Genomic DNA, 23,293 nt, shown 5'->3' with positions numbered 1-23,293 from the left:
GTCAGACTGGATTTTGAGCTAGAGGCCTCCATTCCGAACCTTGTACATCTGCGTGGAACACATGTTCTGCCTGGGTCAGAGGCAGTCCTGAGCCCAGAGACAAAGCAGACTCTGAGTTTGCAACAAGAATTAGCATCTTTCCATTTGAACAAGATGAAAGGCCCTCTTAGCCAGGGAGAGGTGGGAGGGGGTAGGGGGAGGGGGAGAGAGAGGGAGAGAGAGAGAGAGCGAGCGAGTGCAAGTGAGCAAGCATGTGTCTGGCCCAATATCTATTGTGGAGCTGCCTGAAGGCTGCTTTTGCCTGGAACACGCCTCTAGGTTGTTTGCTAGCCAGTTACTGCACAGCTTCCATATTCCAGTTTAAATGTCCCTACTTAGGGACGCCTGGGTGGCTTAGCGGTTGGGCACCTGCCTTTGGCTCAGGGTGTGATCCCGCGGTCCTGGGATTGAGTCCCGCGTCAGGCTCCCCGCAGCGGGCCTGCTTCTCCCTCTGCCTGTGTCTCTGCCTCTCTGTCTCTCTCATGAATAAATAAATAAAATCTTTAAAAATAAATAAATAAATGTCCCTACTTGGATTCCTTTCACTACAGCAGGTCCTCCGTGTTACAGCTTCTTGTATGGTCATAGAAACCTGGCCCCATTTGAAGGTGATATATGGTTTATTTGTATAATGTCTGCCTCTGCTAAACCAAAAGTTCCATGAGGGCAGGACCCACATCTGTTTTTCCTCACCATCTTAAACATAACTGTGTGAACTGAATAAATATAAATAAAATCACTTAGGAAGAAAAGAAAGCAACAAGGGACTGAGCCAGCTGGCTGCTGGTGGGGCTTCCTCCTGTTTCAGCCCGGGAGGCAGAGACTGGACACAGGCACATCCTCATGTAACAATTTAACACACGGTGATTCTGTCCATCAACAGGTATTGCTCGAAGTATGACTACCTGACAACCTGAGCAACCTGAGCATCAATCTTCACCCCTGGAGAGGATCAGGGTGAGCAAGACAAGGAGATGAGGAAGTGTGTTGTTTCAAGGGTCCAGTCGTATACGAACACAAAAATAACACAGAGCAGTGCTTCTTGAAATTTCAGGCATCTACAACTCACCTCCATGGTTAAACATGCAGATTCTGATTCAGAAGAACTAGGGTGAGGCCTGAGATTCTGCATTTTCAACAAGCTCTCAAGGGGGGGGTCATGTTGCCCATCCAAACCACACTTTAAAGGGCAAGGCCTTTGGAAAGAATAGGTATGAGACAGAAATCTAAGAGCTTTCTATGAGGTCCTATTTAATATTGTTAATCTCAAACCAGATTTGGGCTGGAAAGCCTGGCACCAACTCATAAAACCATCCACCCCTGTGTTCTTTGCTTTTCTGCCTAACAGCACAAAACTGAGAGCAAATGCACCTATGGAGATCATGAAGAAGTGGTCTCATCAGATTTCCAGTCCTGGCTCTCGGAATACCTCACCATGTAATCCTAGGCAAGTCATTTCCTCCTCTTGGGCCTCTGGTCAGTGCCACCAATCACTGGTCTGCAGACCAGCTGTGTCAGCATTATCCAAGAATTTTTCAAAAATACAGATTCTGGGGATTCACCCACAGAGATCTTAGCTTGCCAGGTGGTCTGGAGTGTGGTCTGAGCATCCCAATTTGTTTAAACCCAACTATTCCCAACTGCATCTAGGGTGGGATGACATCAGACAAATGGCCGCCATGGTGGAACTGTCCGTGGTGCTGGCCAGTGACTTGTAATGTGACCTAAATACACACTTAGGGGATCCCTGGAGGCAATAATTCACCACATTGTTTGAGAATCTGGAAAAGATGCAGACACTTTTGTTCTGCTTAAGTGCCAGCATTATTGGCATACCCATCAGTCACCTGCAGCATACCAGTGAAGCCTAACACACTGGCAAAGGGAAAACAGTTATGTCCAATTATTTCCAAAATCAATGCATCTGAGGCATCTGCAAGAGTCCCTGAAGCGGATGGTGAAAGGCCTGATTTACAGCTCTCCAGACCTGCTTGAACACTAACGGTATTACTGAGGGGAAGGCCCCAGATAGCAACACCACTTCTTATTTGTTGCTCTAGTTTGAAGAATGCCTATGCCAAACTCTGGTTTGTGCTTTCTGTGGGGATTTCCCACTGTAGGAGGGAGGAAGGAGCAGAGGGCAAGGGTGGGGGAGGAGATAAAAGGTGGAAATGAAGATGAAGCAGAATGCCAGGTCTGCCTGGCCGGCTCATTTTTCTAGCTTCCCAAAAAGATGTATGCACCTGTCCAAAACAAACTACAGATCCATTACCCAGCACACAGAGCCACTTTGAACATCAAGTGGCAGGAGGTCAAGCACAAATGATGGTTCGTTACTAGCTGAAAACACACCACCTCTCTATCTTTACCCTTGTCTTTCAAATGGAGCTGAATAATTTTACTTTGGTTGGCAGCAATGAGAAAAAAAAAAGTTTCAATTTGGACGTCAAAGAAAGTCCATACTGTTCACTTCATAACTTGAAACCTCCTGTGGCTTGGGTAACCCTTCAAGGACAGGTCTAGAGTCAAATCTCTTACCTAGTTCATACACCTAGACATTGTTAGTAATTGGGTGTATGCCAGTGAGAAGGGGGAAAATTGACAAGACAGGAAACAACAAATGTTGGAGAGGATGGGGAGAAAAGGGAACCCTCTTGTACTGTTGGTGGGAATGTGAACTGGTGCAGCCACTCTGGAAAACTGTGTGGAGGTTCCTCAAAGAGTTAAAAATAGACCTGCCCTACGACCCAGCAATTGCACTGTTGGGGATTTACCCCAAAGATACAGATGCAATAAAACGCCGGGACACCTGCACCCCAATGTTTCTAGCAGTAATGTCCACAATAGCCAAACTGTGGAAGGAGCCTCGGTGTCCATCGAAAGATGAATGGATAAAGAAGATGTGGTTTATGTATACAATGGAATATTCCTCAGCCATTAGAAATGACAAATACCCACCATTTGCTTCCACGTGGATGGAACTGGAGGGTATTATGCTGAGTGAAGTAAGTCAATCGGAGAAGGACAAACATTATATGGTCTCATTCATTTGGGGAATATAGATAATAGTGAAAGGGAATAGAGGTGAAGGGAGAAGAAATGGGTAGGAAATATCAGAAAGGGCGACAGAACATGGAAGACTCCTAACTCTGGGAAACAAACTAGGTGGAAGGGGAGGAGGGCAAGGGGTGGGGATGACTGGGTGGCGGGCACTGAGGGGGGCACTTGACGGGGTGAGCACTGGGTGTTATTCTGTATGTTGGCAAATTGAACACCAATAAAAAATAAATTTATTATTAAAAAAATGAAAAAAAAAGAAATTGGGTGTATGCCTGCAGGACCATATCTGCTCAGCTCCCTGCTGTTTTCTCAGTGGCTGGAACATGGTAGGTGTTCAAGGAAGACTTGAGGAAATGAGCGGATGAGAGAATGAATGATGCCCCTCTTGGTATGCATGTAGCCCTCTGGGCCAGTCTCTCCTGATACTTATCCTCCATACTGCTTCCCAAGTAAGTTTCTTAAAAAGAAGAAATTGGGTGTATGCCTACAGGACCATATCTGCTCAGCTCCCTGCTGTTTTCTCAGTGGCTGGAACATGGTAGGTGTTCAAGGAAGACTTGAGGAATGAGCGGATGAGAGAATGAATGATGCCCCTCTTGGTATGCATGTAGCCCTCTGGGCCAGTGTCTCCTGATACTTATCCTCCATACTGCTTCCCAAGTAAGTTTTTAAAAAGAATATGCAAAACTATTTTTGAAAACCAAGTAATTTGCTTTTGGGATGAAAATCCAAACTGCTCAGCTAAACATGTGAGCTAACTGTCCCTCCCTGGCTCTTCTGCGTGATCTCCTCCCATGCCACACACCCCATGTCACGTGCACCCAGAGCATGCAGGACCTGCCATCTGCTCAGGAGGCATCATGGGCCTGAGGTGGTAGAGCTGTTCCATCAGTTCTGGCCCCCAAAGTACTATTTCCTTTGCCTGCATTTCCCCATCTCCCTCAAGACCTAGATCCTGCTCCACCTTCAATTTAGGTATTACTTCCATCCTGAAGTTTCTCTGGAGTCTCTCCTTCCTTTCTCCTCCTCGCCCCACCCCAGGCTGGCTGCCCTTGTTTCTCCTACTCAGCACCCATGCCCTGTTCTCCTGCTGGCAGCACTAGCATTTTCCCCTGGGCAATCAGTCTTTCTCACTCTCAGACCATGTGGCTGAGATAGGACCAATTCCATCCCCTGAACAAGGGCTCAGCACATGACCTGGCCAATCACAGTCACTATTAGTGGTCCTAAGATAGGCACAGGCCTCAAGCTGGGCCAGTGAGTGTCAGCATGGAGAACGGAACTACGGGGAAGAGATGAACCCTTTCTGCCAGAGCTGCTAAGGTGATAAAGTCTGCAAGTATGTGGCCATCTTTGCCATGCCTGCCTGAGAATGTAGCCAGCTCAGGAAAAATGCTAAGAGGAGAAACAAACAGAGGCAGATAAGAAGCAAGAGAGTAAGTGATCAATGGAGAAAAAGAGACTGGCTGAGATGACATATGACGTCACTGAACTCCTGGATCCAGCCATACTCCAGCTTAGGTCTCCAGATCTCAACTTCTCAGTCACACAAGCCAACTAATTCTCTTTTTAGAGTAAAAATAATTTGATTCTGGTTTTTGTCATTTGTAGTGGAAAGCATCCTAGATGATACACTCTTCCCTGTGCTCCCACAGAACCCTGATTTAACTCCTTGCAAGCACCTAATAGGGGGTGATCTGCCAACTGCCCTTCTAGATTGTGCACTTCCCAAGGGCAAGAAACACATCTCGCTTGCCTCAGTAGCCCCAAGACTTCTTGTACCGTAAATACCCAAAAGGATTTGTGAAATAAAAAAATAAATAAAAGTATGTCTATCTGGAAAAGAATGTTTACCTGGGAATTAATGAAGCTTTCCATTTTTATCTCAGTATACTTTAAGGGCCTCTTTCTCCTAAGAACTCTCACTCCTCAGGTTCTTGGCCATTGCTCTATTCCTCTGAATACTGGTTTTTCAGTTCTCCAAAGCAGGAAATCCTAAATGTAACAAGGAAGGGTCAGGTCCAAGGTGTTGAGAACGCGCAGGACCCTGGGTCCAACTACGGCTGTACCCTGCTCACCTGGACCTCAACTGAGGCCAAAGTCATTGCTGGACCCTGATGCTGCCCAGGTGGGGGAGTGGAGCACTGGGACATAAAGAATCCAACACACGCCTGAACCTGTTAATTTGTCATGCTTCTGTACCTCTGTTGGTGCTTGCTGCCTAAGTAGAATGACCTTCCCTTTCTTCTCTACTTAATTCTTCAAAGCTCAAATGAAAAATCACCCCCTCCAGGGAGTCTACCCTCAACTCTAGGGGTGACAAATTCGAAAGGCATCAGGGACTAGGAAATGAGAAAAGCAGGGCAGGCTGGTGACCTGGAGCGTACATGTCCCATGTAAGGGCCAGCCTCCATTTGGCTCCTGCCAGCTGTTGCCACAAGGAAATCTGAGAGAAAGATAAAGACCAGTCTCCCCTTGCTGGGGAGTTGTGTGGATTCCAAGCTGCAGACATGGGTTTTATTATTATTATTATTATTATTATTGTCATCACTGTGATTGTCATCATCACCAAACACCTATCTCAGGTGGAATGTGGTCTCTGGACTGGACTGCCTGCTGACCACCTCTGGGCTGGGGCTTTGCCCATGGCAGGATTACAGGACCATCACACCACAGAGTACAGTCACCTATGTACCTGTCTGTCTCTCGTGCAAGACCCTGTCCTTGGTCAGAACCCACGTCTCCAGGTCCACTATGGACTGTCTCACAGTCCTCAATAGTGCTGCCCTAACCTGAACTTGTTGGCACCAGCTACAGACAATGTCCTGGCAAGGCAAGGGTCTTCCTGCTCATCCCCTTATCAATCCATTCTCTGCATGACAGCAATGTCTCTGGAACACAAATCAAAGCTTGGCATTGCTTGCTTAAAATCCTTCAATGGCTCCCCCTCCTCCTGCCAGGTTTCAACAAGTAACTAGAGCTGATGCCGCAAAATGAAAAGCCCAAAATGGGGGGGAGGGGGGTTGTCATTTATGCTGAGCAGTTGGGAAAGGGTTCTTTCAGGAGGTATGATTTAAGGTGAGGTTGGACAGATGAGAAAGACCCCACCACAAGACAGATGGAGGATGCAGTATTCTAGGAGGAACTGTGTGAGCAAAGCCCCAAGGCAAGAAAGAGCTTGAGGGTTCAAGATCTAAGAGGGTGGGACAGGCACAGTGGCAGGGGGTGAGACAGGGATAATATAATAATTCCCTGGCCACCAGGATGCTGGGTATGAAATGAGCGCACAGGCAAAGTCCTTGGCACCTCGCCTGGCATGTAGTTAGCACTCACTAAACAGCAACTATTCTTAGTAAGATGGCAGCTCTGATGTGAAGAAGGGCTTGTTTACTTCCTGCTGCTAGGAAGAAGGCTGCCCAGCTCATGAGGGAGAGCTAAAAGCCAGTATCAAGGGCTCCTTTATAATACAAAACAGTTCCATTTTCATGAGCTTATGAGGATCAGGCACTTAACTGAAAAAAAAAAACTTCCAAACTCATTACAAAAAAGAACTTCGCTTTCCCTCCGAAGGCAGAAGAGCTGAGAAATTAAACAGTGACAAAGTTCCAAGGGGGCAGCTAAGCTTAATGTGGTGGGTAAGTGGCAGGGAAGAGCAGCTCTCCAAGGCAGGGCTCAACGCTCTCGGGTCCCCCCGCTCAGAGAGAGGAGCCCCGGGATGGGTGTACTCTGGGGCCTTCTGTTCTCTCCTGCAAACAATCACTGATTGGGCCTTTGCTGACACACACCACCATGCTATCCTCTTGCTGTGTATAGCACGATGAGTGGTTTTGCTCCTCTGGAAAATCGGTCCAGCAAGGAAAGCTGGCATTTAGTGTATGCACTGAAGCCTTGTGGGGGCTGTGAAGGGAATTGGAAGCACATGGAAGGAGACAGGGCAGGAAGAGGGGTTTTTTGGAGCGGGAGGCAAAAGTTACGCCCTTTTAAAAGGAACTCACGAAGGTGAGCGTCAGGAGAAGATAATGAGATCCTCAAACCAGTAAGATAAAAACTGGTGGAATAAAGTCCGCAAAATACAAACAGGCAGGAAAGGGAAGGGGAAATCTGAATGGCCAAAAACCACGAGCAGATCATCGACCTCGCCTGTAATCAGGCAAACAGGAATTAAAACTGTGATGAGTTGACACTTGGTATGCATCGTGTTAGCAAAATATAAAGAAGTTGTAAGTCTAATGATGCCGCATGTTGCTGAAGACGTACGATAACAGGAATCCCGCATCCACGGGGCTGGGAGGGAACAAGTAGTGCCCTCTGCTTAGAGTGTGATTGGCAAAAGGCAGGAGAGGTGAAGGCAAGCAGACCCCGGGAGTCGGGAGCCGCCTTCACCTGTTCTCAGCCTGGAGAAACGGAGCCCAAACAGGCAAGGCCAGCAGCCAGGTACAGGGTATTCACTGCAACACCGTCTGCACAGGGAAGAACTGTGAGCGGTCTGACTGCCCACCAGGGGAGAATAAATAAATACAACCTGAATTTATACAGTAAGAAAGTATAGTAAGTATAGCAGTTAATGAATTAGAATGCGATGCACCCAAATGTATCAATCTCAGAAAGGTAATATTGGTGGTAAATACAAGGCATGTATTTTTTAGACAGGAAGGATCCCCAACTCCACAGAATGGTTCCCTCTTGGGAGGAGGGAAGAAGATTCAGCTCGATCTGTCATGTTTCATTTCTAAACCCTATATTAGATGAGGATGATGTGCGTCCACTGTACTTTTCTATGTATTCTGGGACACACTTGAAATGTTTTAAGATATACTTTTAAGAACTTAAAGGTATATATGAACAGCTGTTAATTCTAGGTGGTAGGGATATGGGTGCCTGTTACCTTACTCTTTCTACTTTTCCCCTACCCTTTATTTTTTTTTCCCCTACCCTTTAAGAAATCATCACCTGTGACCATTTTGGGAAACTCTTTAGCACTCTCTGAAGTGGAACATATGCACACCCTGTGATCCGGCAATGCCATTCCCACATAGGGACCCACAGGAACCAGCGATTACAGCCACAAGAAGACATACACAAACATGTTAATTACGCAGTGTATGTAATGGAGCCAACCTGGAAGTCACTCAACATCCATCAATGGAAAAGATAAACTGTGATATAGCCCTACGATGGAATACTACATGGCGATGAAAAAGACCAGAATGATTTGCTACTTGGGACAACATGGTTGACTCTCACAGATGTAATGTTGAGGGAAACAAACCACACACAGGAGGCCATACTCTATGATCCCATTTTCATAAAGTCCTATAATGGGCAAAACTAATGCATGGATTAGATAGGAGGAAGGTGGCCACCTGCCCACAAAAGGAGGACTGGAGGCCGGCCAAGAACGTATTTCCTACTGTCTGTGCTGTTGGCATAGGTGCACTCTTTTAGTGCAATCCATCATGTTATACATGTATGATTAGAGGCATTTAGAATCCAATTTAAAAAAAATTTAAAAAGGGGGAGAACACAAACACACATACCATACCGTATCAAGGAGGATGAAGAGGGGAGGAAGGAGAAGGGAAGAAAAAAGAGCCAAGCATGCTTATGTCTGAGTTATCACAAATTATAGAAGAATGGAAACCAAATTGATGAGCCTCCTCTGAAGACCTATTTCTTTTTTTTAAAGCTACCAATTGAGGGTTCAGGATATGTCGGGTGGATTATCATGAGATCTCACGATGCAAGCACCCTCGACCCACATGACTGCTGCAACAGCTGAGCATCATGGGGACCAGGTGACACACGGAGGTCACGCAGCCAGTGTGTACCAGAGACAGGGTCTGAAGTGAGGCCAGTGCGATGCTGAAGTCCAAACTCTTAACCTTCTAAAAATCCAAATGGACTGTGAGGACATCAAGGGGAAAGGGACAGCTTCCTTCATACACAAAGGATTCTGGAACCCTAAGGTGGCAACTTAGGGAACTAAAAATGTTTTTCTCTAGCGTGCTTAAGATGAACCAAGACTGCAATATGCAGTTCTCACATATTAATGGCAGTACTGAAGGGGGAGGTAGCAATTATTCTCAATCATTCAAGAAGAGAGTAAGAGCTGACAAGTACTCTTCTGGGTTGTGATTTTAATCAGTTGTCCAAAAATGTGAGGGGGAAAAAACAGATATAACATGAGTTAAGTATAATCAGAAGGCCCTCAGAGCTAGAAGGAGGGATGAAATAATGACATACAAATAATTTAACAGCCCCAGAAATATTTTGGATGACATTTCATGCCCAGCAGAGTCAAGTGTAGTGTAATTTGTGCCAGTTTCCAAACCAATGGATTCACCACTGCTGCATCAGAGGCCTTGAGATGGGCGAAGGACAGGAGCCGGCCCAGTCTGGCTGGTGAACCGGGAAGGCCAGATCCCGATGGGTCAAATAACTCCTCTGTCACCAGGCATGGCAAATGGAAGTCTCTGCAGAGCCTCATGCAAATATTCACCGTGCTGTGTCAATCTTCCTCTGAACAATTACCAAAGCCTTGCAGGCTAAAGGGAGGAAGGGAACGGACAAGAAAGGGAACCCAGGAACTACACAACTCTGCTGTCACACACCAGCTTTTAGGTGGCTTGAGTTCTCGGGTTCATCAAACATGTTTCACTCAGCACCCACGACGCGCCAGGCACGTGTGAGATGCTGAGAAGACAGAGACTCTATAAGCCAGGTGCTGCTCTAATTCCACAGGGTGGGTGGGTTGAGAGAGAGAAGGCTGCATTAGGCTAACTCCAAGTTTGGGGACGGTGGGGGCACCTGCAAGGTCCGTGGCCTGAGATCACCAAGATGATTAGCTTGGATTCAACCTCTCCATGTGCTACTTGCAGAGAACACGCAGGATGCGAACAGCGAACTGATAACACTTCTCATTGCTGGCTCTGGATTATTTGTTCATAAAATGACCTTGACTTTTTTTTTATTGGATTTTAATTTGATATTACAAAGAAGTACTCCCAAGGAACCCCTCCCTTATTAAATACATGCACTCATTTGCATATGTATGCATATACACTGTCCAAGTCTGAGGCTCCTCAAAGTCTCTCTCCTGAGACCATTTCTCTGGCAAGATGGCTTTAGCAACTGCTCTCCTGGAAAATATCTTAAGAGGCTTTTACTGTATTAAAGAGAAACACAAATGTGTGATGTATAATGAGCCCAATTTCACTCTTCTTCTCGCTTAATACATTAAGTATCAGGACTATTTACACAGTGGTTGGCAGAGTGTCAAACGAGAAACAAGCATGAGTTTACGGCTTCATTCAGTTGGAGCTTCTTTTTTTTCTCCCAAATTTGCATTGTCTTCTGGATTCTCTTCCACATGATGGAATTTTTGGTAGAATCCCCAGAGACTTTGCATCTCCCCTGAGAGAGCTATCATCGCAGGTTCCTTTGTGCATTACCACCTCCCAGATTTGGGTGTGGCTTTCTGGGACTGGGTGACCAGGGTGCAGGGGGCACAGTGGCATCAGCAGCCATGTGACTCCGTCCCTGATGGGAGCTACAGGACCTTAGGCAGGATGTTTACAGCCTCTGCGCCCGGCTTCCCCATCTCAAAGATATTTTATATGGGACCCGACAAGAATACCACGGTGCAAAAATGAATACAAAGCCCCCACTGTGTACACACCCAGCACATGGTGGTTGGTATTCCTGTGCACAGAAACGCAGACGTGGAGGGTTCTGGAAGGGCCACCTGTGTCAGGCTTGTCTGCTGCATCCTCTGTGAGGAGGACGTGCTCCTGCTGGCTTGCTCTGCCTCACTGCCAGCCTAGGCACCTCCTTAACAAACATGTCCGCAGCACTGATCCAAAGCGGATGCTGTTGTGAGTACTTTACAGATGCTACCACTGTAAGTCCTTCTATAACAACACTAGCGGGAAGTGGTATCTGGAGGAGAAACTGAGGCAGAGAACTATCAAATAACTTGCCCGAGGCCATACAGTTAGTGAAGCAGGAGGAACCTTTTTCTTTCTAGGTTTGATTCTCAGAGTTGGCAAAGTCCTGTTGAATAAATAAATGGGCAGGAGTGACTACCCCTCCATCCATGTAGGTTTACAAGGAAAGTTCCTATAAGCCTCCTGGTTGACCATGAGGTCATCATCCCCTAGCTGTGTAGGTGGTGCCTCAGTCAGCGTGGGGTGGGTGAGGATGGTGGGTCAGCAGTGGAGAGGCAGAGTCCTACACCACCGAGGTCGAGGAAGGGTCAAAGTCCACCATGGGGCAAGGGTTAAGTCATCTACATTCATCCACCCTCCGCGGTACTCCACAGCAGATCCCCGTGTGCTGGGGGAAGGCGAGGGCTTTGGCACAGTCTGCCTGGGCCCACATATCACCTTGACGCTGCCTAGCGAGATGGCCTTGGTCAAGTCACTTGGCCTCCCTGTGCCTCCCTCCCCCCCCATTTACAAAGTCACAGTAATAGTTCCCTTACTACAGGCAAGGAAAGAGAGGTGTGAGGCAGGCAGAAACAGCCCCCCCTCTCGTTTTCCACCCACCAATCCCTGTGAATACGCTGTCTCACAGGGCAAAGGGGACTCTGCAGAGCTGATTCAGTTAAGGGTCCTCAGATGGGAAGGTCACCCTGGGTTACCTGAGTGCGCCCCATCCAATCCCATTCCTTCAGACAAGATTGGACGGGTTCAGGGTGGTATGGCTGTAGACTAATCCCACCCCTTCAAAGCGGAGAATCTTTCCCCACTGGTCAGAGATGTGACCAGGCAAGGATGGTCACAGAGTTACAACACTGAAGAGGAAGGAAGAGCCAAGGGATGTGGGAAGCCTCCAGAAGCCGGGAAAGGCAAGGAAAGGAATTCTCCCCGAGAGCCTCGAGAAAGAAACGCAGCCCTTGCTGACTACCTTGACTTCAACCCCGTGATGATGATGTCGACTTCTGGCCTCCTCAACTGTAACTTAATAAATGTATATTGCTTAAAGCCACTAGGTTTGTGGTTATTTCCTATGGCAGCCACACGAAGCTAACACAGGGCACACCGAAGGAAAGGCCGGCCCCTGAATTGACCTGCCGGCCTGCTGAGCACTTCGCCCCCTGCCCAAGGCGGCGGCGCTCACGGCCCCCTCCAGAGCACACTAGGAACCCTCGGTTCCCCAAGATCACAGGACTCTTCCATGAGAACTGACACAATGGGCTTTGCCCCACGAGGCCGTGAACTTCGTGAGGGTAGAGACCTTCCGTTAAGCCCCCTGACACCTAACATGACACCCTGGCGTTCCAGAAGTGTTTCTAAATGGAAAAAATTAAGCGGCTCCTACACTCTTCCAAATCGCTGCTTGTTCCCAACATTGCAAGTACCTTCTGCTGGGGGCCTGGCACCCCCACGGCTGCATCTAAATCTGTGCCTCTCCAGCCGCAAAGGTGCTTTCCATGGCTCAGTGAGCACCGGTGGGCTCCTCTAGCACTGGTGTATGTGTTTTTAATGAGGATTTTAATGCATAATTTCCCCAACAAGTTGAATTATCTGCGGCTCCAGGGAAAGTGATTTGCCTTGCCTTAATGCCAAATGAACTTTCAGAGACTGACTCCATTATCCTAAGAAGAAATGACAGCCTCCCAAATCTCTCACTGAGCAATAATGCAGACTTGGGAGTAGCGTCATCAAAAACAAGTTTTTCTCCTAACCCCTCATGCTGGCGAAGTCCATTTGGATGGGGAGCTTGCCAGGTAACTCCCCCAGATTGCTAGAGGGCCACCTTTCCCATCTGCAAAGGTTTGCCAGCCTCTGGCCCATTCTGCAAAAAACACATTCATTCCAAGTGGAGTGAGAACAACCTCCCAAGTCACCCTCAAAATTATTCCACCCACTTTGGGAATTCAGATTTTTTGAATTTGTGCCGAGACCCAGTGATGTGAAGAAGAAAGTAACAGGGAAATTTTCCCATTTAATGCTTATTCACTTATTCCTTAATTGAGGCCATGAGTCTCTCTGGGGTGCCAGGTGCTATTCTAGGAGCTGGGGAGAGAGCAGGGAACAGGCCAAGACCCTGCTATCATAAGCTTCCATTCCAGGGCAGAGACAACACTACTCAAGGTCACAACCCAATCACTTGGATTAATGGTACATGGCGGGAGAGAATTCATGCAGACCAAAGGATCAGGGGTTGGAAGGTGACCAAAGGGGCAGCACTGACGAGGGTGGTCGGGAAAGGCTGCCGAGTGGAATTTGAGCTGAGGTCTGATGAACCACAGGAGCCGTCCACGCAGAGATGAGGGGGAAGCCAATCCAGACAGAGGGAACAGCAGGAGCAAAGTCCACAAGGTAAGAACAGCATGGAAGCCTTAGGTCGTCAGTGTACTAGGTGTAAGGGGGGAGAGGGTGGGGCAGGAGATAAGGTAGGAGAGGAAGCGGGGGACAGATCAGGGGACATCTCGAAGGCCATTAAGAGTCTCGAATTTAACTGCCATGGGCACCACTGGCGGCGGGTGGGGGAGGGAGTTTCATCAACAATGACGCCATGTAATCTATGTTGTACAAACCTCATTGTGGCTGTAGCATAGGGAATGGAGGAGCGAGCAGGCAAGAGTAGAAAAGGTGCAGATGCCCACACCAGGAAGGACCAGGCGTGGGCTGGGAAAACTGAAACAGGATGAAGGGAAGCACCTGAACTGGGACTCATGGAGGGAAACCACAGGACTCAGTGTGCCAGTTTTGAACTGGTAGAGCTGTGCTCTCCTGTTATCCACACCCTGCTCAGAAATGTGGCTCAAGACAAGTGCCACCCCTGGGGGGGTCATGGGAGCAGACTGCAAAAATTCTAGTTCTCCAGGGCACATGGTAGCAGTGGACTCCTTTGCTCCCCTGGCATTAAGCACAGCTCAGTAAGTGGCTTTGGCCAATGAAAGAGGAGTGGAATTAACATGTTTCACATCTGGGCAGAAGATTTAAGAGCCAGTGTGTCTGATTTGCCCCTATCCTTGGTCTCCTGAGGAGAGCCAAAAATACACCTTGGTTGGCTAAGAGTGTCAAGATCATGGATTTGTTACTCCAGCTTAACCAAGACTATCTTGATAGATACAAGCGCCATGGCTGTGCTATTTAAAATTTAATAAGTAACTTTAATATACAACTATTGTGGCTTGCTTGACTCAGCTACCAAGGAATACACTTCATCAAGTGGTAGACTGATAATCAGGAAACTACCTTAACATGATTTAGGCCTGATATGGCACCTGAAGGCATGTGGAGCTCTAGTGAGTGCTCTGGGTATGAACAGCTGCACATACACATGGCATACTAAGACCAAAGAAATTCCTTGCTAAAGACAAATGCTGCATCCACAAACTATTCAATGTGCTATTTATCAATTAAAGTTCAAACTTGGGGATCCCTGGGTGGCGCAGCGGTTTGGCGCCTGCCTTTGGCCCAGGGCGCGATCCTGGAGACCCGGGATCGAATCCCACGTGGGGCTCCCGGTGCGTGGAGCCTGCTTCTCCCTCTGCCTGTGTCTCTGCCTCTCTCTCTCTCTCTCTGTGACTATCATAAAAAAAAATAAAGTTCAAACTTGGGGGTGCCTGAGTATATCAGTTAAGCATCTCACTCTTGGTTGTGGCTCAGGTCATGATTTCACAGGTCATGAAAATTAACCCTGTGTTGGGCTCAGTGGGGAGACTGCCTGAGATTCTCTCCCTCAGCCCCTCTCACGTACTTGCTTGCTCACTCTCTTCTCTCTCAAATATATAAATAAATTTTTTTAAGTCAGAACTATCATCATTAAGATGATATTTTAATTCTACAACTGGCAGATAACCAACAACAGTGGCAGTGTTAGGCAAATACCTAGAAATTCAGGCTAGAAAGATACTCATATGACAAATTTGAAAAAAATAAACTGTGGCTAGTATTTTCTTGAATAGTGTCCAGGTCTGTGGATTTTGGATTGAATCATTTAATGGATCCAAGGCTTATGGTAGTAAGGGACATGTAACTCAATCCACAAAGAAGTCATGTCTTTGTACTTTAATGGTGTTAAGCGGTAAGTGAGACATTCTCGAAGTGATCCAATCAAGGAAAAGATGCTGACACAGTTGATTTTTCTGGACCAATTTAGAATGAAAATGCACTAGAAAATTGCCCTTGGGGTATGAAGGCAGGTATCTTGAGCCTGTAGGCCCATTTGGGACCAGTGCAGACTTTGTCTCTTGACAAACATCATCAGTAGCCTTTGCTGGATGCTGCAATCCTGCATGCTGATTTAATCTGCCCTTGAAAATCAGATAAACCCTCCAACCTGTTCTGGGAAGCAGCCAAAGTATACTTAAGGGAAGGGGGTAAGTCTTAGCCAAACGCACAGGGAGAGAGGGAATCAAAGTATAGTCATGGCCAACCAGCCAATTCGAAGGCCAAGGGCCACACATGCTAGACAAGAGATGGAGGCCCCATGACTGCTCAGGAGCTGTCAGGTTCCTGAGCAACAGAGGAAACTATCAGGCCTGCCCCTGACCATGGTGAGAAGGACCCACAATCTAGTGAAGAACCAGCCATTCAGAGCATCTGTACAACTCCATCACTGGGCCAGGCCCACCAAGATGTTACCTTTAATTCCCAAGCCCCTTTATTCCCAACAGGATTGCACTGGGTATGGGGGCAGGGGGGTCGGGGACAGTGCCCTATTGACACATATTTCACAGGGCAAAAGCCCACTGCTGCTCAGAGTCAGTCCCAAGATTGACAAGGATAGGAGAATGTGATGCAGGATGGCCCACCTCAGAGGGGGAAGTCAGGGCAGTCCCTGCTCCTGGGAGGTGGTGTCAGTAGGTTTGTCTTGTGTTAAATAAGTTTGGAATAACTCCAAGGCTTGCCCTGAGATCCAAGGTGGGGAGGGTGTCGGTTTGGTCTGCAGAGAAAGAATGTGGCAACATGAGGCCCCCAACGATGCCTAATCCCAGAACCTGAGAATATTTTACCTTACATGGCAAAAGTGACTTTGCAGATGTGTTAAGAATCCTGAGACAGGAGATTATTGTGGATTACCAGGGTGAGCCCACTGTCATCGTGAGGGTCCTTATAAGAGGGAGAGAAGTCACAGAAGGAGATGGGACCATGTGACAGAAGGTGAGGTCACAGTCATGTGATTGCTGGCTCTGGAGACACAGGAGGCCACACGCTAAGGAAAGGATTCCCCTCTGGAGCCTCCATAAAGAACTAACCTTGCTGACACCTTGATTTCAGCCCAGCCAGACGGATGGATTCTGGATTTCCAACCTCCAGAACTCTAAGATAATCAATTTGTGTGTTTAGACCATTAAATGGGTGCCAGTGTGGTAGGGCAGCTGCAGGAGGCAAACACACAACACATTTCACCACGTGAATACCCCTGATTCAGCTTTGTGCTCACTTCCTGTAGTGACATACAGACAAGCCGAGCTCCCCAGAGAAGGTGTCATGGAAAGGCTGCTTCCGTATAATGCTTGCTGCAAATGAGAGTATCTTATAATGGTAATACATTAGGTTAGGCAGAATTTTGCTTTATGACATTTTAAGACATTCTGGATGGGTCCCAAGATTTGTATGAGCTTGCAAGTCATTAGATTAAATCAGTATATAATTTTTCCCCTCTTTTATAAGAATTATTGTCCTTCTTGCTATGAACAAGTGTAGAATTTCTCAGTCTTCCATTTTTATGGGTTCAACTCCACTTATCTTCAGAAAAAAATGGAATGACACATTTATTCGAGGCCTCAGATAAACCTGCTTTGTAACTGTTTAAATTAAGATCTAACAGACCCTGACGTGATCAGGTTTCTAATCTGGTTGAAGCACAGAAATCCATGAACATGTAAACAGAACAGTCAGTAATAGTTTTCCCTGCGGAACTCCCAAGGGTTGGGAATGGTTATGGAAACCCTTGCAGTTTTCTGCGAGGAAGATCCAAGAAGACCCTAACTAGGGGCCTCTTGAGACTAGGACTCACCATATATGGAATCTGCCACACACCCTGTCAATGTGATAGCACCGTGGTCATCACGCTTCCTTGTGCATCAGCACCACACAAACTGAAACCCAGGTTTCTGGGCCCCAGCCCCAGAGCAGATACTTCCGTAGGTCTGAGGTAGGGCCTGGGAATCGGGATTTCTAACGAGTTCCAGGTGATGCTGCTACTGCTGTCAGGGGCCACACTCTGAGAACCCCGGGAGTAGAGGGATTCCCCCTTCTAACAAGGCCCAGCTTCTGACCTGTCCTCAGTAGGGTCATGACCTTACCTCTTCCAACTGAACTGTCCCTGCCAAGCTAGTTGATATACTGTAATCATGCACCTGTCACCGTTTCCTACCAGAGTGGAAGCCAGGGGTTCTCCAGCTTTGCTGCATGCCGGAGCCACCTGGAGACGTCTGAAATTCCTCAGGACCCCTGACTCACTCTAGACCTTAAACCCTAAGGGGAGTGGGGACTACAGGTCTCAGAAGCTTTTAAAGCTCCCCATGTGATTCTAAGTGTAGCCAAGACAGAGAACTGCTGTTCTAAGCTAATGTCAGGGAAGACAAAATGAGGCCAATGGGCTGAGGCAGACGATGCGAAGCCCACACGAGGCCCAGGCCTGTCCTCCTGGCCCTGGGCTCCAATCCCCTGCCCCACGATACATAATGGTGTTCAGTAAACACCTGCTGGATGAACACCAGCAACCTCGTGGAGGGTTAGCACCTTTCTCCAACGTGCCTGGATGAATACCTGGAAACAAATTATGTCATTATCAGTTCTTAGCCTTCAAAAGGGAAGTAACCCTATACCAAAAGAAGCTCCTCCAAGAAAGCTTTATTGGGAATATGCCCCACATTCATGAGTCCAAATAAGCATCACGACAACTATGGATAAAAACCAGAAATCATTTTTTTGGGTCCAGAACAGGGGTCAGCAAACTATGACGCATCAGCCAAATTGAGCTGCCATCTATTCTTATGAATAAAGTTTTATTGGCACACGGCCATGCCCATCTGTGCTCACACCGTCTGCGGCTGCTTTCACATGACAATGACACAGTTGAGTATTTTCAGCTAAGGTCATATGCTCCACAAAGTCAAAAATAGTTCCTCTCTGGCCCTTTAATGGAACACGTTTGCCGACCTCTGCCCTAGAGAATGAAGAGGACGTACACAAAACAGAACATGTTTGTCTTTAAGGGATGGAATTATGAGTGTTTTCTTGGTTCCTCTTTTTCCTTACATTAGCCAACTTCTGAGTCCTACATCTACAGAAGCATGTGTGTGCATGGTCCAGCTGCCTGGTCCCTGAAGTGACAGTACCTTGTTTCCAATGGCCTTTTTGGGTGGGAAGCTGTAGCCCCTCACTTGAGGGTATTTGTTCTGCAACTTGTGGTGCAAACTCCTAAACTCTGTGTACCGCCGATAGACATTCCATTCATCGTCTTTTATCCGGATGTAGACCTGACAAGGAAGGGGAAAGAGAAAGAAAATGTAAATCTCTCTTCAAGCTCTCATTATAGGGGCGCCTGGGTGGCTCAGCTGGTTAGGAGTCTTGATTTCAGCTCAGGTTGTGATCTCGGGGTCATGGGATCCAGCCCCATGTCGGGCTCTGCACTCAGCATGGAGTCTGCTGGGGATTTACTCTCCTTCTGCCTCTGCCCCTTTCTAAAATCAATCAATCTTAAAAAACAAACAAACAAACAAACATCTCTGATTACAAAGGGGTGGGACTGTGGTTATGCTCCACCCACAAGAGCCAGCCTTGTAAGAGCAGGGTCCACATCTATCTCCCAAGCCACTGGATGCCCGGGGCTCAGCAGAGAAGGGCTTCTATGGTACTGAGTCAACAAAGAGGCACATGAAAGAATAAATCAGGCAGATTATGGGAACACCACACTACATATCATTTCCCAGTATTAGCAGAGATAAACAGGCCAACTGATCGCAGAGACGGTCATCAGACTTCCGTCACATGCATACTGTAGCAGTGACAGATTGCTGGCTATGCATTTCCTCATCTGTAAGATGGAGCTGATTAATGGCATCTCCTACCAAGAACATTTGGGCACGTGAGCAGCATAGTTAAGCCTGGGATCACATGGACCACCACACAGAGGAAGTGGAAATCAATCTGGGGAAGGAGGGAGGGGCTGGAGTGAACATCAACCTAACTGGATGGAAGGTCATGTCCAGATGGGATAAGGACCAGCATAAAACTTCTTTACTTTGAATCAAGATGGGACTTCTAGAGATCATTCTGGGGGAACACAAGGTAAGGACCATTTCTTTAGGTTTTTAAAGGCCCCCAACACCCTCCAAGGACCCACAGCAATTACATCTCAAGGGAAAACAGAAGTGGGAGAGAGATCGATGCGTTTTAAAAAATTATACTAGAACAGCCCAGAGAGTAAAGTTCTCAATGATAAATAGCTACTATCATCTGCAATCAGTAAATGCCAATACATATCTTAAAAACCTCTGACATAATAAAAATAGGCATCTATGAAATGAGTGATATTTCTGCCTCTATGTGAAAACCACCCAGTATTCCCAAATGCAGATGTCATATACCTGAACTTTGGTAAGACAGCCATCAAAGTCTCTTGTAATATTCTTGTGAACAAGATCAAGGACAGATGATTTAAACAATAGAGCTGCAATTAACGGCCAGAAGTTTCCAAGGGAATAGGATAGAGAAACAGAGACCTGTCTAATTTGAAGACTCCAAGCTAGAAGAGATGGTAAATATACCGGATGACACATATCAAGTGATCTCAACTGGCATGAGGAATGAATCTAATCCAATGTGATGAAATTCAAAAAGATCAGTGTCAGGTTTTACAATAAAATCCAAAAAACCAACACCAAAAGTTAAGAGATGGGGAAATACAGCACAGGGGTGGCCTGTGGGACAAAGACTTACAGACTTTAGTAAATATGAGCTAAGGAAATAACGTAGGAGAGCCACAAAAAAAAAAAAAAAAAAAAAAAAAAACAAAAAAAAACCTCTATGTCGTCTTCAGACCTCATGAAAATGTGTATGTTAACTTCTGGGATAAATGAGTTGAAAACTTGCTCTTGCTCTATTCTACATTGACCATCCCAACACAGTTGGGTTTTGGTTGCCATCTACTAAAAGATGACCTGCAATATGTTCAGAAAGGCCCAGATCACTTGCTACTCAAAGGGCTTTCCATGGACCAGCACCAGGTTGAAAGATGTTAGAAAGGCATTGTCTCAGGCTCCACCCTCAATGATCTGCTCAGAACAAGAACCCAAGTGGTTCACACACTGTAAATCTGAGAACCACGGGCCCCACGAGAGGATCTGCAGCCAAATTATAACAAAGAAGGCAGGCAATGAAGGGGTGACCAAGTGAACCTCGGGTAGAGAGGGAAGAGACCTTGGAGGAAAGACCAAGATGATGTGTAACCTCCGGAAGCAGACTTCCAGCAGATACACAGCAGAGGAAGACAAAAGGGGTAAAAAGCTGCCGAGAGGGAAAGGTTTATCTCAAAAGGCTGCTTGGCACTGGGTGTCCAAGCAGTGGTATGATGATTGATAGGACTATTATCCTGATGATATAAGTATTTGATTTGTAAGAGTGACACATACATTAGACCCCAGAAGATCTGGGAGGGGCTGGCTAGTTGTAGAGAAAAGGGACTTCAGGCTTTCTTAATCTCTATAAATTGAGGCATGATGAATCAACAAATAAACCCAGTGGGGCTCAGGGGCACTTTAACGCAGTGCATTTGGGGCATTCTTTGGGTCCTCCTGGGTCACAGTAAGTGCTCATTGCCCACCCAGTCTCCATTTCCTCCCAGTATTTCTGGGGACAGCAATATGTTCAGGAAAAAGCAACAACAACAAAAAACAACTATATTTTCCTGTCTGCCTTGCGGGAAAAAGTAGCTAATGGGATGTAAGCAAAAACTTCACTGGGGCTTCTAAGGAAGCCCTTAGGAGAGATCTGACTCCACCAACAGTACCTTTTTACCCTCCTCCCTCCCTCCCTCCCTCCCTCCCTCCCTCCCTCCCTCCCTCCCTCCCTCCTTTCTCAAAGACATGATAACTGGAGCTCCAGCAGTCATTTTGTGATCATGAGATAACCTTGATTATGAAGAAGATAGATGGGACTATGGGTCTCTGATGTCATTATGAAGCCACCACACCAATTACTAGACTTTCTATTGTAAAACATTTTTTTTTTCACAAAAGAGAAATATTTGTCTTGAATTTACTCAAGCTTACTGTTTTACAGGTCTTTGTCCTGGTGGCTGAATGCAGTTTCAACCTGCCACATCCCGAATGGACTGTCTGCCTGTAGTGTATTGTTGCACAAATCCAAGTATCCCCTGGAGAACGGCAAATTCAACTGCTTGTCTGATCATCATGCATGAGGTTAATTACCTAGCTCAGGAGAGGTACACTACACCCCATGAGCCAAATCCAACCACATCTATTTGTTTACCTATTGTTTATAGCTGCTTTTGAAATATAATGGCAGAACTGAGCAGTTCCAACAAAGACCATATGGCCTGCAAAGCTGAAAATATTTATTTTCTGGCCCTTTACAAAAAACACTTTGCCAACCCCTGATCTAGATACTCAATACTCATTACTGTTACTTTCCCACAGACATATCCAAGATCTGGTGTGGAAAGGAGCATTGCTTTCCAAATATTACCAGCCTCTGGCTAGGATGCATTAACCATCTGGGACCCAGGAATCTGTAGTGTTTCAAAGCTTCCCTACCTAGTGATTCTTTTTTTTTTTTTTTAATGATTCTGATAGGTAGATGTTGTGGTCTGAATTATTTATGTTCCCCTAGATTTCATATGTTGAAATCCTAACCCCTGACATGATGGTGTGAGGAGGTGGGCCTTTTGGAGGTCATTAGGTCATGGGGGTGGAGCCCTCATGAATGGGATTAGTGCCCTTAGAAAAGAGACCCCCCCCCCCAGAGCTCCTTGGCCCCTTCTGACATGTGAGGACACAGTGAGAGGATGATGTTTACGGGCACCTGGGTGGCTCAGCCAGTTAGGCATCTACCTTTGGCTAAGGTCATAATCCCTGGGTCCTGGGATGAAGTCCCACATCAGGCTCCCTGCTCAGTGGTGAGCTTGCTTCTCCTTCTCCTCCCTTCTTGTGCTCTCTTATTTCTTTCTCTCAAATAAATAAATAAAACCTTTAAACAAACAAATAAAAAAGATCTGTCTGTGGATCGGAGAGTGGGTTCTCACCACTGCTGCTTTGATCCTGATCCCCAGGCTCCAGACTGTGAGGCATAAACCCCTGAGTCTACAATGGCTTGTTACAGCAGAATGAATGGACTAAGAGTGGGCCATTTGGGAACCCCTGAGGTAAAGCCCAGACTGAGGGTGTCAGACAAACGACGCCTCCTCTCTGACTATAGGTTTCCTCACCTATAATATGGAACTGATTGATAGCACCTCCTCCTAAGGTGGTGCCGGGGCACTTGAACACAAGAGCAGTGCAGCTATGCCCAGGATGACACAGGCCATCACAGAGAGGAAGTGGAAACCAATCTGGGGAAGGAGGGAGGAGTCAGAGTTGGCATCAAACCAACTGGATGGAAGGTCACATCCAGATGGGATAAGCACAACTGGAGCACAAAACTTCTTTAGTTTCATCAAGATGGGACTCGAGAGACCATTCTGGAGGTACACAATCTAAGGGTTGTTTTGTCAGCTTTTTACAGGCCCCAACACCTTCCAGAAACACACAGCAACTACACAGCAAGGGAGAACAGGAAGAGATCAGTGCATTTTTAAAAATCGCATGAGTCAAGAAGAGCCTAAAAGAGTAAAATCTCCAGTGACTGACAGCTAGTATGATCTGCAAGCAGTGAGTGTCAATGCACATTTTAAAAGCCTCTAACATAATGACAAAACAGGCATCTCTAATGTGAGAGAGAAACTGTGACTGTGTTCTTCCTAACATAGTCAAGAGCCAATGGCTTCATTCCACAAAAGTGCAGAGTCCCTGTTTCTCTGACGACTCCTTCTTGGTCTTTCACGTGGGCATCTCCTCTTCCCCCCATGCCAGAGATGGAGGTTCTCACTCGCTGTCCTCTTCTTCCCTACATGAGCATCCAACTTTGGTCTGCACACTTCATTTTTAGGTAAAATCTGTATCTCTAGTTTGAACCTCTCCTATGAACTCCAGACCCAGACCTGATAAGGC

At 46.7% G+C, this 23,293-nt stretch overlaps 1 protein-coding gene across 2 annotated transcripts in view; it reads right to left on the bottom strand.

Annotated features, from left to right (window-relative positions):
- SNX29 (sorting nexin 29) overlaps positions 1 to 23,293 on the bottom strand; it is a 530,502-nt gene that overhangs the window by 82,055 nt on the left and 425,154 nt on the right. For both annotated transcript variants that reach the window (XM_055339302.1, XM_055339303.1), the window contains exon 19: positions 18,404 to 18,544. In XM_055339302.1, coding sequence (XP_055195277.1) covers positions 18,404 to 18,544 — 141 coding nt within the window. The remainder of the gene's footprint in view (positions 1 to 18,403; positions 18,545 to 23,293) is intronic.

The sequence above is a fragment of the Nyctereutes procyonoides genome, unplaced genomic scaffold, assembly GCF_905146905.1.
Source record: "Nyctereutes procyonoides isolate TBG_1078 unplaced genomic scaffold, NYPRO_anot_genome, whole genome shotgun sequence".
Lineage (NCBI taxonomy): Eukaryota > Metazoa > Chordata > Mammalia > Carnivora > Canidae > Nyctereutes > Nyctereutes procyonoides.
This window is presented reverse-complemented; position numbering and strand designations above follow the sequence as displayed.